General features: G+C 37.6%; 1 protein-coding gene across 9 annotated transcripts in view; it reads left to right on the top strand.

The window, feature by feature from the left end:
• The window catches only part of ATP8B4 (ATPase phospholipid transporting 8B4 (putative)), a 334,774-nt gene that overhangs the window by 102,256 nt on the left and 215,595 nt on the right, over positions 1-16,923 (top strand). For all 9 annotated transcript variants that reach the window (XR_008513460.2, XM_054531022.2, XM_024232115.3 and 6 more), the window contains 1 exon segment: positions 395-453. Coding sequence is in view for 8 of the 9 variants with exons in the window: in XM_054531022.2 (XP_054386997.1) it covers positions 395-453 (59 nt within the window). In the remaining variant the exon portion in view is untranslated.

Genomic DNA, 16,923 nt, shown 5'->3' with positions numbered 1-16,923 from the left:
CTATGTTATATTTTGTGACTTTGTAGCAACAAACCCCGCAAAGCATTCCTTGCCAGGATGCATCTGACTTTGTCAGCTCCTTCTCTTAGGAACCACTTGAAGTTAAGAGAAGGGGTCTTTGCGGTGCTGAAGATACATAGAAATTGGAGACACATAATGTTTTGCTTTATGGTTGGCATCAGGAGGACAATGAGAAACATTGTAGCTTTCCATTTTGGGACTTTCCAACACATGTTCCAACATGTACACTGGAAAAAGCCAATACCCTTCAAATTTGAAAGAAAAGAATTCTTGCAGCCTTAACAACAAAGCAACCTAAGTTATGTTGTTTTAATGAGTTATTTGTTTCTGTGGACCTACAATTTAACTTCATACCTGATTTCTCTCTCTTTAGAAGTGGAACGGATAGTGAAAGCCAATGACCGTGAATATAATGAAAAGTTCCAGTATGCGGTGAGTGAAACACACATAACACATACATACTGGGATAGGTCTTACCTAAAGACAGTGGGATGCATGTCTTCTAGAACTTTATGACTTCACCAAAAACTTCCTTCATTGGCCCATTTTGACAGCAAGGTGACATATGTTTCTATAAATACAGATCTTAGTAATGTTTACAAACGTATTTCTCTCCCACTAAGAGTAGTTGGTATGCTTATTGTCATGGGAAGATGATAAAATCTCTTCTTTCTCAAGAATTGATGTTTAGCTCATTTGGTGGGATACATAGGAATAATATGAAAATGGACCTTTTTGGTAGCACTTAGTGATGGATGTAGTGATGTTAGCTAGTGGTTGATGAATGGCATTTGAGGGATTTTCTCTAAGCAATGCAGGCTGAATGTGGAAAAATATATGTAAGATAAAGAAATGCCACACCATTCTGGAAGACAGTGTGGCAATTCCTCAGGGATCTAGAACCAGAAATACTATTTGACCCAGCAGTCCCATTACTGGGTATATACCCAAAGGATTATAAATAATTTTACTATAAAGACACATGCACATGTATGTTTATTGCAACACTGTTCTCAATAGCAAAGACTTGGAACCAACCTAAATGCCCACGATTTGGGCATAGACTGGATAAAGAAAATGTGGCACATATACACCATGGAATACTATGCACCCATAAAAAAGAATGAGTTCATGTCATTTGCTGCAGGGACATGGATGAAGTTGGAAACCATCATTCTCAGCAAACTAACACAGGAACAGAAAACCAAACACTGCATGTTCTCACTCTTAAGTGGGAGTTGAACAATGAGAACACATGGACACAGGGAGGGGAACATCACACAGTGGAGCCTGTCGGGGGCTAGGGAGCTAGGGGAGGGATAGCATTAGGAGAAATACCTAACGTAGATGACGGGCTGATGGGTGCAGCAAACCACCATGGCACGTGTATACCTCTGTAACAAACCTGCACATTCTGCACGTGTCCCAGAAGGTAAAAAAAATATATATATATACACATATATATGCGTATATATATAATGTGTGTGTGTGTGTATATATATATATATATAGAGAGAGAGAGAGAGAGAGAGAGAGGCCGGGCGCAGTGACTCATGCCTGTAATCCCAACACTAGTTTGGGAGGCCAAGGTGGGCAGATCACAAGGTCAGGAGTTCAAGACCAGCCTGGCGAATATGGTGAAACCCCATCTCTATTAAAAATACAAAAGTTAGGCATGATGGTGGGCACCTGTAGTCCCAGCTACTCGGGAGGCTGAGGCAGGAGAATTGCTTGAACCCAGGAGGTGGAGGTTGCAGTGAGCCAAGATCGCACCATTGCGCTCACTCCAGCCTGGGTGACAGAGGGAGACTCCGTCTCAAAAGGAAAAAAAAAAAAAAAAAAAAAGATAAAGTTCCCAGGTCCTGAATGATTGTATTTACAGAATGATTACATGTGTGGGCTTTAGGCTTGTACTGAACAGTTTATTGTAAGTGAGGATTTTTTTCATTGACATAACGAATATTTATGGAATATCTACTAAGTGACTGGCACTGTCGTAAGCTACAGTGGTGAACAACTTCATGAATTACATCATGGGCCTTCATAAAGATCTTATTCTTCTATGACTCTATCTAAGTTGCTACCCGGAATCTTTTATAAGCTCTAAGATAGAAAACTGGTAGAGTTGTTTCTGTAGGTGATATGTGGCCTATAAAACCTGTTATATGATTGAGTTTACCAACACATTTAATGAAAGAAAGTCTCAATTCAAAGAGGGGTTTGATGGCTATTAAAGCATAGACATATGAGAGTCCCAGGGGCAAACTTTGGCAGTGTCCATTAGGTACCAACTAGAAGAGAGAGAATTTTGGTCAATGGAGTTTTTTGTGTGTTGTTCCTGTTGGCAGATCTTTCCCATATATGGAGATGAATGCATTGGGCTATTATAGCTGATTAATTATTAATTAATCATTAACTGATTAATATTATGTATTAATATTTAGGAAAGGTATTAATATTTAGGAGAGGTAGCTAAAATTTCTTTTTTCATGCCGTGCTAGTCATGCAAACTTGTGATTATAATTTGATTTTCAATGTAGGTTTCACTGTAGGAATTCAGTATGCCACCTCCATGACAGATTTCTCATTGTAGAACAATATACTGGCATTCTGTTTTTATTCATCACCCTTGTAAGCTTGGTTAAAGTAAGTCTGCTCTTGAGACAAGAAATCCCTCTCAGGAGGCTGATCAACATGCTTCTTAGCCTGGGAGAGGGAGGGGCTATAATTCCCCAAGGTGACAAATGTCACTCTGTATGGCCTCCTGACATATGGTCATTCAGCCCTCCTGGTGAACAGCAGACTTGGCCCCATGCCTTTCCATCCATTCTATAGCCAGTCCTCCAACTGTAGAGAATGACCTCTGAAAGCCTTGACCATCAAGTCCCAAATCAGAGAGCTAGATACATGTATATTTAAGACCTTGAGAAAAATACCCAGCAATAACTAATCTGCTATGGGGTAATTATGCATTTAAGTACTTGGCTGCGTTCACTTGTTTTCCAATATGTAACAAGTATTTTCCTTCTGTGAGTAGTAACCCTATAAGGAAAGCCTTATTTCGTTTGTGCCTTGTAAAATGATACGTTCTTTTCAATTTACAATTATTTTTGCTTAATTAATGGAATATTGTAGACTCACAGAGAAGCATGGGGAATAACAACATACCATTTGCCTACCACCCATATTGAATAGATGTTAACAATTTGCCATTGCTTCAGATCTTTCTTTGTTTTAAAAGTCATAAAATGCTAATGATATCAACATGATTTTCTCTTGAGCTTTCATATTGAACAAAAGCACGCACATGTGTGGCTGTGGCTCTTCTGTTGGGTTTCCTAATAATCACAAGGCAGTAGAGGAGTGTCCTGTGGCTACAGCAGATTGAACAAGGTAGCTCCATCTCTGAGTTAAAACATACCAAGATGGGCTGGGCACAGTGATTCACGCCTGTAATCCCAGAACTTTGGGAGGCCGAGGCGGGTGGATCACGAGGTCAGGAGTTCGAGACCAGCCTGGCCAATATGGTGAAACCCTGTCTATACTAAAAATACAAAAATTACCCGGTGTGGTGGTGTATGCCTGTAGTCCAGCTACACAAGAGGCTGAGGCAGAAGAATTGCTTGAACCTGGAAGGCGGAGGTTGCAGTGAGCCAAGATTGTGCCACTGCACTCCAGCTTGGGCGACAGAGTGAGACTCCATGTCAAAAACCAAACAAAACACAAAACAAAAAACCAAGATAAAAACAAAATCCACTATGGGTTGGCAAAACCAAGAGTGACAGCAAAAGTGGAGAAAGAAAACTACAGAGCAGAGAGGGGCACAGATATCCTAGATTAAAGGACTTCCACTGTGACTCAGAGGGAATGAGCACCTGCCATGCTCTTAGAAGGAGCATGGGACCCCCAACTACACCTAGGTGGTGTTGCCTTGGTTTGGGAACACCCAAAAGGATGCCTGGCCATGCAGTGAACTGTGGAGCCTCTCTCAGCCTCAGTCTATTCTGCTATATGTTGGGGATAATCAAAGTACCTATTTAATACAGTTATTGTAAGGAGTAAAGTAGAATAAAATACAACAACCCTATGAGCTAGTCTAAGTAGAGCTGGGATTTGAACCTATGCCTATCTGATTTTAAGCTTTTTTTTTTTTTTAAACCCCTAAATGGAATATCCTTTTAAGAAAGGCAGCATTCTGGTGTCTTTGCTCAGTCTTGCCCAGCTTTAAAGAATATCACTCCAGATGGAAATAAGTTTGGAGAAACTTCAACATATCCCAGGGAGAGTGCTAATAATAATTAATAAAGATAGTGATAATGATAGCTTAAAACAGGTAGGGCTCACCATATGAAAGGCGTGGTTCTAAGCACTCTACTATATTAAACTTATTTAATCTTATAACTAGTCCACGAAATACTCTTATTTCTTACTTTTTTATTATCTTTTTTTAATATATGAAAATGTTAAGCCATTGAAATCTCACTTAGGTGACTTGCTCAGGGTCACACAGATAATAGCTCACATCCATACAGCTTTAACCCAACTGTGTACCAGGTGCTTCGAACATATTTCAGTCTTCCACAAAACTTGCTGAGATGAAGATGGGGCTCCATTTAGTAACTTGTCTAAGTCATGCAACTAAAAGGTAACAAAGCTGGAATTCTAATGCAGATTGGCCAGATTCTAAAACCTATATTTTTTTTCATGATGTCATGTGGCTCTTTTGAGCATCTTGGAAAACAAACAAAATACAAATAAAACAAAAAACCAATCAACCAACCAAACAACAACAACAACAACAAAACAAACCCTAATCACTTTGCCTTTTCTCACATAACCACTGGTAAAGTTCTTATATTCTAAAGATAAAGGTAGATAAAGGAGATACACAATTTTACAATCTGAGGCTAAGAGTGGCCTTAAATATTACCCTGGGCTTTTGTAGGTAAGAATTTAGGAGAAAAATTTACAGATAGCTCTGATAAATTGTGCGATTTCCAGAAACATTAAGCCCGATCAGACAAACTTTTTTCCTGGAAGGTTGGCAGAAGATACTTCAATACCTCGAGAACCTTCGTTTATCAACAAACTCTAAAGCTGCAAATCAAATTATAGGACATAGCACAGGCTTAAAAATGATCAAAAGCACTTTTGAGAAATAAAGGGTTTAGAAAATAAAAGATAAGGTTAATGATTCTAAGTCAAATTAATTTGTAAATTAGACATGGTATTGTGACAACTGAAAGGTAAAAACATCAAATTACAAGAGGGATTTAGACTGCCAAAATGTGTAAGACAAAATGGGATTGAAGAGTGGAGGGAAAGTGAGCCAAGTGCTAGAATTATTATTCTCATTAGAAAGGAGTTCAATGTTTTCTTGGTTAATAATAGGAATGAATAATAGAAGTAGAAAACAGTTGTTTTAAAATATGTTAATGTTAGTAATGGTTAAAAGAAAAATTGTGAGTGAGCCAAACAGCCAGACTCATTCCTGTTAAAAGGATTTCAGAGTGAATGGTAGAAGTGGTGAAAACAGTTGAAGTTGTATTAAAATGTATTAATGTTAAAAGATCAGAAAAAGTGTTAGTTTAATTATAGCTATTTTCTGATTTTGTTTAAAAGTTCAAAAAGATGATGATGGAAAGCACTGGTTCCCATTGGTTCTTGTCCTCTCACTCTCTGTCACATAGGCCCAGGCTTGAGCTATCCCCATTCAATTCTCTTGAACTTTAACAGAATTTGAGAAGGGAGATTAACTTATTTGAGTGATGAGAAACTTATCCTGCCTCAAACTCAGAAACTTCAGTAAAGCCAAAACACTTAATAAATTTTATCTGAATATATTTAATGCACAAGGGTAGATGGGCAGTTTTTAAAGGATTTTTTTTCCTGAGTGGAGTTATTGATCCCATTTAGGAAGTGCATAGGCTTATGTAAATTGATGAAGATTTAACCAGTAGTTTTACATGCTTAGAAAGAAAGAGTCCCACCTAAAAATTATGATTCTAATGCTGTAGTTTATTCCTAGAATCTGCAAATGCCTTGTTGATATCCTAGTTATTGGATGAAATCTATTTGCTGCTCCCATGATTTTTTGTGGTTGGTAAAACAATGTCCATTTGGATTTTCCAAAGTGTCCATTCAGTGCAATAGTATGGTTGAGTGCCTCCAACTCCCAGCAGTCAGTGCTACAATCACACCACTAAGGCTCCCTGCAACATGAACTCCTTTTATTTCCCTCCTGCGCATTTAAACAGGACTTTGTACATTTCCACAGTCAGCAAACTTCTCTCTCCTCTTAACTCAGAATCTAAGTGGTTGAGAGTAGAGTAGAAAAATATGGTTCACTATCATTCTCAGTGTGTGAGCCGAGATGGTCACTGGGCCTCTTTAGGCCCACATCATAATAATGTATCTGTGTTTCTCTGAGAAAAGACTGGCTTAACAGGAAAATTTCATGTTCCTGTGTGTGGGGTGCATAGACCATTCATTGTCCCCTTTTCTTTAATAGAAATAAAAATAATTTTCAAAATTTAATATTGACAACATACCCGCTCTATACCTAGCAACATGTATGTTTGTTGCCTTTTCCTCATTTATTTTCCAAACAGTATTTGAGGCAATGTACAAAAAGCATATAAAGGTCAAAGGCATAACAATACATGAAGGAGCTAGTGTAGGCAGAGTATGTTTAGGTGGGCCCCAAAGTGCATGCTACAGGACCTGCCTGCTTAGACTAGCAGTGTGTTGAGTGCTACTGGAGCTATTAAGAAAGGGAGTACAAATTCTGCTTTCTACCTTCAAGGAGCAAATATAATCTACTCAGGAAGAGAAGCCCAGCACACTAGATTGAAACTAATAATAGGTAAGAATGAAAAGGTACTGCAAAATTCTAATTTTGTGATGTGGCCTGTAAATGCTAGGGAAAGGAGAGCTCAAAGTACACGAAAGTGTTTGGGGAAGTTTTGCCAGAGGAAATGGGAAATGATTCCTGCCTTGTTTGTTTATTTGTACCACCAGTGTTAGCAAGGAGAGGCAGGAGCAAAAGCCTGTATTTGGACCTTAGACTACAGGCTAGGAGAAGTGACAGTATGTCATGAGGAATTATGGTTTGGGTAGGTGAGACCAGACTATTTAAAAAAAGAGTTTAAACATGAGGTAATTGGCTGTCAGGAGCCTAGGGAGTCACAAAGTGAAAAGGGATTTCATTTGCCTTCCATATAAAATAGGCCAAATCCCCACATGGAAATGGCCAGGTTAACACAGAACGTAAGTTGGGTGTGGTGGGAGCTGTAGATTTAGGAATATCGGCTGGAAGGAGACGCTTTAAGCTAGGAGAGAAGTGGGGTTTGTTAAGCAGTGATGGAACTTGCTAAATGTGAGGTATGGGCTGGAAACTCAGTTTGTTAGAGAGTTGGAGGGAAAGAACTTAAGAAGGAACAGAGGACAGCAAGGATTGAAGTGAACGAAGAGAGGACAGTGGAAGAAAGTGTTAAGGAAGGGAACGTCTCAGGAAAGAAGGAGTGGTGAACAGGTCTAATGGTAGGTGCCTATGAGGTTAAGAACTAAGGGAAAACAACTTTAATAGAAGGAAGTAACTGGAGGACCTCAAGAAAGCCGTTTTAATTTTTTAAGAAAGTTGAGGTTTGAAAGTCAGAGGGTGAGAAAAAAACCCACAAACTGTAAAAAAAAAAGAAAGAGGGAGTGGGGTAGAGCTAATTCAATTAATAGCTTGCAATAAAGAGAAGAGAAACAGTATAAAAGCTTTTAGGCTGACTGAAATTTGGTCAACCATTTTTAAAATCAATCTTTTCACATATTTTGGCTTTTTAGGTATGTATTTAAAATCCATGGAAAGGTAAAACTCCATAAATATTTTCTTTGGGAGACTCTTGGGATGTCACCGTGTTGAAACACATCCCCAGACTGATGGGACATTTGGGTCTCTCTTCTTCTTGAGAAGCATAGCTGTACTGTCCACATGATGCAGATCCTCACCTATAGGGCTGATGACCAGATGCACCAACTAAAGAGTACAGATGATGACAAGCAGTGTGACACGTTGGAATTAGTCATGGAAAGCACCAGTAACTTGCATTTGTTATGGGTTTCTGGTTGTTAGTTTTTGCTTTTTTGTATTGGGGCATCACCATAGTAACAGTGGCTTTTTAGCAAACATTGAAAATGGCTTCTGTTTTGTGTGCTGTTAATATCTGTGTATGTTATTCTAAGTTTGACATGGCAAAGGTTTTAATTTCTTCTTTATAAATAATTTACTTGTAGGAGAAAATATATTTTTTGGATATCTCTCAAAATCATTTTCTTTCTGGATTCAAGAGTATAAAAGCATAAATATTTTTTATCTTTTTGACATCTGATTTGTTTAAATAGTGTTATTCTTTGGCTAAGCATTCATCTGGTTTCTTGTTTCCCTAATTTAGTTTGCCTGTTTTAATCTTTTTTCTTTTTCTGGCCTCTGAATTTCTATGCCTAAATGTTCTAAAATAGCACATTAAAGTAATTAAAGAATCTAGGAAAGTTCTCTGAGGTATTTGTTTGTTATTTACCTGTTCCAGGCTTGAGATAATTTCAGCATCCTCATAAACTAGTTCCCATTCCATCTGCTTTGAGAAGTAAATTTTAAGTTAAAAAAAATACAGATTTGGCTTATTTATTTATTTTTATTTTTACTTTCTTCACTGCAATGATACAAAACTGAAAAGTATGCAAGCAATATGTAATTGGAATTATAAGAGTTAAAATGAGCAATTTTTGATGGTAGAATTTTGCTGTATTATAGCTTGGCTGTAATGGAATAAATTTAAGATTGAGAAATGAAAAGATTACATAGAAAGAAGAGTAAGTTACTTGTGAAGCAGGAACTGTAAATGCAGTTTCCTTTGTTGGCAAATGGTTCATGAAAATAATCCATAAATCAACTGTGTGGATGAAATTGGGCAAGTTTAGTAACAATTGAGAGGTTAACGGAAAAAACCACTAACCCCAACGGTCTCAAAGTGGTTTTTATCTTGTTTTGCAATCTTCTTTACTGGACCAAATGGTCTGGTTCTGGGAATCTTATTGCTAAAAGATGGTAACAATCATGTTTTACATTTTGTTGTTGAAAGATCAAATCATTTATGTACCAAGGTGGCCTTAAATTCATGTCCACTATTATGAAACTAGTGCCCAGATTACTGTCACATTTTACACCTGATTTTCTATGTAGTTTCTTTTTTTTGACAAATAAAAATTGTATATATTTATAGTACACAACATGATGTTTTGAAATATGTATAAATTACAAAATGGCTAAATCGACCTGATTTACATATGCCTTATCTCACATAACATCATTTTTTTGTGATGACAACACTTAAAATCTACTCTCATAGCAATTATCAAATGATATGATTTGGATCTATGTTCCCACGAAATCTCATGTCGAATTGTAATCGCCAGTGTTGGAGGTGGGGCATAGTAGAAGGTGACTGGATTATGAGGATGAAGTTCTTATAAGTGGGTTAGCACCATCCCCTCGGTGTTGTTCTCATGATGGTGACAGTGAGTTATCCTGAGATCTGGTTGTTTAAAAGTGTGTAGCACCTCCTGCCTCTCTCTTTTGCTCCTGCTTCAGCCGTGTAAGATGTGCCTGCTTCCCCTTTGCCTTCTGCCATGATTGCAAGTTTCTTTTTTTTTTTCCTTTACACATTCTTGTGATTTTATATCTGATAGGTCTTTTATTGATAAATGTTAGATAAGTGCTGCTGGATTATAGAAAACTCTTCTACTTTCAATATTATGTAGAACAAAGAAAAGGATATAAAATATGGCTAGAATGGCTAGAATTAATACTCAAAACAATTAAAAAATTATGATCCAGCAATTCCACTCTGTGTATATGTCCAAAAGAAGTAAAAGCAGGGGTTAGGAAAGATATTTATACATCCTTGTTCATTGCAGCATTATTCACAATAGCCAAAAGGTGGAAGCAACTCAAGTGTTGAATAGATTAGTGGATAAACAAAATATGGTATATATGTACAATGGAATGCTGTTTGACCACAAAAAGAATGGAGTACTGATATATGCCATAACATGGATGAACCTTGGAGATATTATATTAAGTGAAATAAGCCAGTCACAAAAAAGACAAATATTGTATGATTCTTTTTACATAAGGTTCTTAGAGTAGAGTAGTCAGATTTGTAGGGACCCAAAATTGAATGGTGGTTTCCAGGGGCTTGGGAAAGGGGAATGGGGAATAGTACTTGATAGATACAAACTTTTACTTAGGAAAGATGAAAAAGTTATGGAGATGAATGGTGCTGGACTGCACAATGCACTTATGAATGTACCTAATGCCACAGAACTGTACATTCTAAAATGGTTAAAATGGTATATTTTACCACAATTTTTAAAAACCACATAGCACCAAAAAAGAGTGAAGGAGTAAATTTCAAAAAGCTGTGTCAAGAATGATAATATAGTATGTAAGATTGCAAATTTCTTAAGGCTTTCCCAGAAGCAGAAGCCTCTATGCTTCCTGTACAGCCTACAGAACCATGAGCTAATTAAACCTCTTGTCTTTATAAATTACCAGTCTCAGGTATTTTGTTATAGTAGCATGAGGATAGACTAATACATCAAGTATACAATTTGCAGGTTTATTACAAAAGTAAGCTACTTAGGCATTAAACTTGAAAATACTTTAATACTTTAAAATGATCCAAGACTTGGGTTATATATGTGTCAATATATCTGTGTCTATTGCATGAGTGTGTGCACGGGGGTAGTGTCGTAGTTGTGAGGAAGTGTATACAGTTTTGTAAGAATGTTTTCGCTTGAATAATGAGAGACTGTTCTCAGAGGAATTAAGCAGAGGACAGCAATCAGAGTCACATGCCAAGACTGGTGATCTAAATCTCTAGCTCCTGATACCCTTGACTTGGTGTCTCTAGCAGTCCTGATTATACTGGGTTTTATGTGTCCTCCTTGGTTGTCAAGTCACATCATTATAGATGTGGCTGTTCAGGTGTCATCTAGGTATATTATAGATGGTGACATCATTGTGTACCAATTGTCCAAAAGTTTAGGGAAGAAGGGCTTTTTTTATACAAAAGGAAAAACCTGATTTCTTAGGTACTGCAAGGAAATTAGCTTAAGTATAATACACTGTGGAATCTCAGTGTGGAATTATCCTTTAAAGCTTTTCCATTCAACTCTCTTTACAGAATTCTAACCAACTCCATATCCTGTCCGTGCTTATATTCCTCTAGAAGAGGGGACCTCATTACCTTCCCAAACAACCTTTTCTTTATTTGGGTAGTTTTAATCATTAGGTAATTTTTCCATCAATTGAGCCACATTGATATTCTCTTGCTTTATTTTCCATTGTTTTAACTTTTCTTCAGAGACCGAAGCAGAGCAAACATGTCTTCTGTTTCATGCAACAACACTTCCGATATTTGTGTTTAAAATATCAAACACAAATTCATCGAATAAACAGATCTCCAGGAAAATCACCTGCTATTCCTTTTCTTTTCAAAGAGACTCAGTTTTTCTATAACTTCTTCAAGTGGGTTCCTCCAAAGTCAAACACAATAGTCTAGAATTTATTTGACCATCTTGAAGTAGAGAAAGATTATTAATACAGTCTAAGACTGCACTATCTTTTCAGTGACTGTTGAGTCTATTAATCTCATATTAATTTTATTTTTATTGTTAATGACAAGAACCATGTCACATTTATCTCCATATCTTGCTTGTCATAGGGCTTGTTGGCACACAATAGGCACTTACTCTGTTATTAAACTATTCCTTTTATTATTATATCTATGCGGACTTTAGCATATCTCTGCATTGTCATTGATAGTTAAACAAATGGGCCAATTAAATCAGAAGCTTTAGGGGTGGAGTCCAGGCATTTTTTTTTTTTTTAAAGCTCCCCTAGTGATTCTAATGGGCAACCTGGATTAATCACTGATCTAAGTTAATAATAAAAATACTGAGCACAACACAATGAAGAACATAGCCATGCATCTTATCACTAGAGACCTCCCTATAGGTTGCTGTTGGGCCATTAATCATTACGTCTTGTTTACTTAACTAGTTCCAATTTCTATAATGAACTGTCCTTGCTGGCAGCCCAATTTTTGTTTAATTATGTGGTAATATTGCTCTCTGTCTTAATAAGCAGAAAGGCTTTTTTTTTTTTTTAAAGACATCTATTATAGTGCTGGTTTAGATTACTTCTACATGTATGGAAGCAGAAGGATAGAATGAATAACTGAACTTTGAAGATTCCTCCCCAAGTCATATTATTCCTATGATTCTTGCAAACCACTTAGTACCATGTGTGGTATTTCAAAGACTCTTGTAGACTCAATATCACAAAAATGCCATTGTCCTAAGAAAGACGTTTTTGAGGTTAGAAGCACAAATGAACTGAACTTCTTTACAATGCTTTGCAGAAAAAGAAATGCTTTTTTAGGTGAGAAAACAAGCTAAAGGAATATTTGATTTTTTTTCTCCCTTGCATTCTGATATGAGAAAATTAATAAACTGCATGTTGTGCTAAGTAATGTGAAAAATCTATATTTGTGCTAATGCCTATCTTTCTATGGCAAAAGAACTTCTATAGGTTATGTACTGAAAATTATTGTGATGCATCATTAATTATGAAAAATTATATTAGCTCATGTTATTTTCTCATAAGTGGAATTGTCTTCCTCTCATATATTATTTTGTATTTTTTCCAATTGGGTTTATCAGCCATGTTGTGTTGGACTGTTCTTGCATTGCCATAAAGAAGTACCTGAGACTGGGTAATTTATAAGAAAAGAGGATTAATTGGCTCGGTTCTACAAGGCTGTACAGGAAGCACAGCAGCATCTGCTTCTGGGGAGGCTTCAGGAAGCCTCCAATCATAGTAGAAGGTGAAGGGGGAACAGGCACATCACATGGTGAAAGCGGGAGCAAGAGAGTGAGTGGGAAGGTGACATACACTTTTAAATGACAAGATCTCACTAGAACTCAGTCACTATTGTAAGGACAGTACCAAGGGGGATGGTGCTAAGCCATCCCTGAGAAACTGCCCTCATGATCCAATCACCTCCCACTAGGCCCCACCTCCAACACTGGAGATTACATTTCAATATGAGACTTGGGTGGGGGCACACATCCAAACTATATCACATGTATTGAGTAATTCTTGCTCATCACTTTGTTAAATGCTCTAGACACTTAAAAACGTATAAGGTCTCAGTCCTTCAGGAAGTCTTGGAATTTTGAGATTATTTCACATGCATAAATGAAATAACAGTATAAGACATTACAAAGTTAAGTATGAAAATGAATGGTGTTAGCTTATAATAAACATTTTCACTGTATCTGGGTAAGGAAGACAATTTTCTAGGAAGAGATAAATGCATTTCTTTTCTTAAAGTTGTTCATATTGATAATAAATGTCTTTCAAAGAGAATGAAAGAATGGTAAAATACCATGTTTCATTTATGTAGTGTAAAAATGACCTGACTTGGCTTGAAAACTTCCCAGCTTGCACTATACTTTGAATCCCTGTCTGGATTTGGGGAACCATTTGGCTACTCAAAAAGCCAAGTGCCAGTCACATATAAGTAGATCTAAACCTAAACTGACTGAAGGTGATGAGCTCACTGAAAAGTACTTCCAGGGTATACTGGAATTGAATGCTTTAAATATGAAAAGCAGTTAATTTTTTTTGTTTCTTTAATTCAAATGTGACTTTTATATAGGCTTATTAAAATCAATAAGATATTTTGACATTGGAATAGTTTTGAATTTATGTTTTATCAACAAATAGTTATTACTAAATTCCTGAAACCATTCAGGGCCTGTATGCTATTGCCTGTGCAAATGATACCTGTGTACTTTGGGATGTACATTTTTTAAAAATAAGAATATGTTTGATCCCTATTCCTTTTCCTCAGCCTGTTGTGCTCCTTCTTGCTTCCACATACCTGTGGAATTTCCTCCATAATTCCTTTGTTTTCCAACTTGACGCTTGATCTGACCTTTTTATTTTCCAGAGCTTAAATTGAAAATGGAGGGAAAAAAATCTGATTTTTCACTGATTTTTTTTTTATATCCAATATACTTTTCTTAAAGGATTGAAAACGAAGTCCAGAAAAATATCTTCAGCTGAGTCAAAAGGGCACATTGTGCTTCTAGCCTAAATCCCTGAGTAAGGCATTTCAGTGTTTCATCTGTGACATTGATTCAACTCCACGGCCTACTGGGAGAATCCAGTACCTCCTAAAGTTCATAGTCTCTAGTGCACAAATAGAACTCCCTTGGATTTGTACTAATTTAACTTATGTCAACTTTTGAAAAAGCTGCATGCAACCTTTCCTATATTACAGCAATTTGTGCCTATCAAAACTCTTAGAGCTCTTTAATACTCTGCTTCTTGAAGTGTGGTCTACAGACAGACCAGCATCATTGGCCTCACCTGGAGCTTGTTAGGCCCCACCACAAAACTCCAGGTGTATCACTGCATTTTAACGAAACCCAAAATGATTCATATACATATTTGAGTTTCAGAAGTTCTGAACTGATTCTGTCTTCTTATTTTAGTTAGTAGTGCCTGGAAGATTTTGGCAAAAACAAAGAGGTGGTGGTGGGGGCGGGGCGGGGAAAGTATTTAATTATCAAGCACAGTGCTAAGCACTTTACATGTATTATCTCATTTAATCTTCACAACAGCTCTGCATGGTAGGTATTCCCATGCAGATTTACATGGGGGAAATGAAGGATTGGAGGAATTAAGAGAAAGGTCACTTAGTTGATAAAACATGGAATCATTTTTCAGATTCAGGACTCTAAGCCCTCACTTTTTTCTAAATATCTCTTGGGAAAATTGCGCTCACTCAAGTATTATTTAATTGGATTGTTGTTTCATTGTGGTGAATATGAGTAGATTTTTTGGGAAAAATGTCTTCAGGAAGTTCTTAAAGCTTTCCTGAAACCAGGTTTGTGAGGAAGTTCTTTGTTCTTAACCTGTGTGTATTAAGTTTAAGGCTTGAGGTGATCTGTCTTGTCACATAAGTAGTTCCCTTCAGTACGGCATGTCTGCCTTCCCTCCTTCCTTGATAGTGGCAGCTTTTCTTTAGTTCTGGAATCAGAAAATTTCCTAGAAACCCAGGGGACACTGTGGGTCATGGCTCTGGCTCGGCTGAGGCAAGTGCCTTTTAGCCTTTCTGGGTTTCAGTTTCCTTACTGAGGGTATAGGCAACTCATTTTATAGTACTGGAAATGACAATTGTGGGAAGAGAATAAAGCAGGCTTGATATCTTGTGGAGTTATATAACAAGAAATATTAACCATTTGGGGAAAACCAGTTTCTAAAAAAGGGCTTAGGCCACAGACCCCTAGGTTTTGCCTCCTCCAGCCCTTCAAGTCCCTTGTCTCATTGATAGCACCCCTGGTCACCATCAGAGGGAGGGATACTGGGCACAGTTGTCTATTCCTCTGACAAGCCTCCTGATTTTGTTCCTCCAAACCCTCTGACTTCCCTGGCTTCTTCCTCCTGAAAAACTGACACACTTGCATAAGTGTCTGGATGAACTTTGTTTTCTAACCCTTATGCCAGATGGAGTGAATCAGGAAGAGGAACATGGACGAGGAATGCACTAGGAAAGAGGATTATGAAGGCAGTGAAATGAAATGGTGGAGGAGGTTCAGGAACTGCAGCCAGAGCCCTTGATTCATTCATTCATTTATTCATTCATTCATTCAGGAAACAGGGGAAAGGATCTGGTTTGCTTTGTTTCAGTTTTGTACATTAACAGTTATTCCTAGCTGGCCTTCCTAGTGATGCTCTGGTGGATCATTAACTATTAAACAACTAAGTCACACTGTTATTTGACCTGGAGCCTGGTACTTAGAATTGTTCCCGTAGAAGTGGCTCAGTTGCAAATCAGTTCAGTGACTTAGAGGATCTGGCCTAGTGAGTTTTGGTTGGAGACTCACTGTGCATCTTCTCACCGTGCAGCTCTTGCTCTGCTCAGCATCCACATGGGCTTGTTATTGAATCTCTGTGTTGGCTCCTACAGAAGACAAATGCCTATTTTTGTATATGTAATCAGGGAACTCCATTGTCAGTCCCCCAAAGCAAATTTATGATAGTCTTTATTCAACTCAGACTATCTCAAGCATAACTTCAAATTTGGTGAAAATTCATCAAACCCATTGTGCATGATATAATCACAAAAATTAAAGATTGGCACTTTATTCATAAATTATTATTGATGTGTTTTAATGATAGAAGATGCTTTAAAACTCTTTTTTTTCCCTGCCCTCCCCTACCTGCCCCATGTGGAGAATTATCCTTCTGTATTTCCCGGTCTTCTATTCTCTCCCTCTCAACACCTCTACTCCCAAACAAAAGCCACTCAACGAAAAAAAAAACACAAAGCCAGGTGTTGTGGGTTTGTCTGAATATAGATTTACTTCCCAACCCTGGCTGCGAAGGGGCTGGAGACCAGGAAAGGCTAGGACTGTTGCAGGAGAACACCTTCGTGAGTGGATCAGGGTCCCAGTTGCTCCAGTACCCCCTGGGCATGGCAGAGGGTGCTGACAACTGCATGCACTTTCCATCTGATCCTTAGGGGTTCAGGAGAAAGTTGCATAGCTACCCCTGAGGTGGTGTTATTTATGTAGAACTCTAGTATAAGAAGTAGAGTGCTAGGAAGGATTAGACTGTGTATCGTGTGCTATTATAACTCTTTGGCCCTTTGGGAAATTCTTTATGGGTGCCTTTCCTCATTAACTGGACTTTTCCATTGTGTCTTTCTTATTGTTGTAAACACTGAGGTCTTGAAATTTGGCCTAGTTCCCAGACTACACAGCAGTGTGAACATG

Source organism: Pongo abelii, chromosome 16, assembly GCF_028885655.2.
Source record: "Pongo abelii isolate AG06213 chromosome 16, NHGRI_mPonAbe1-v2.0_pri, whole genome shotgun sequence".
Classification (NCBI taxonomy): Eukaryota; Metazoa; Chordata; class Mammalia; order Primates; family Hominidae; genus Pongo; species Pongo abelii.
The sequence above is the reverse complement of the archived record's forward strand: the minus strand, read 5'-3'. Positions and strand labels throughout refer to the sequence as shown.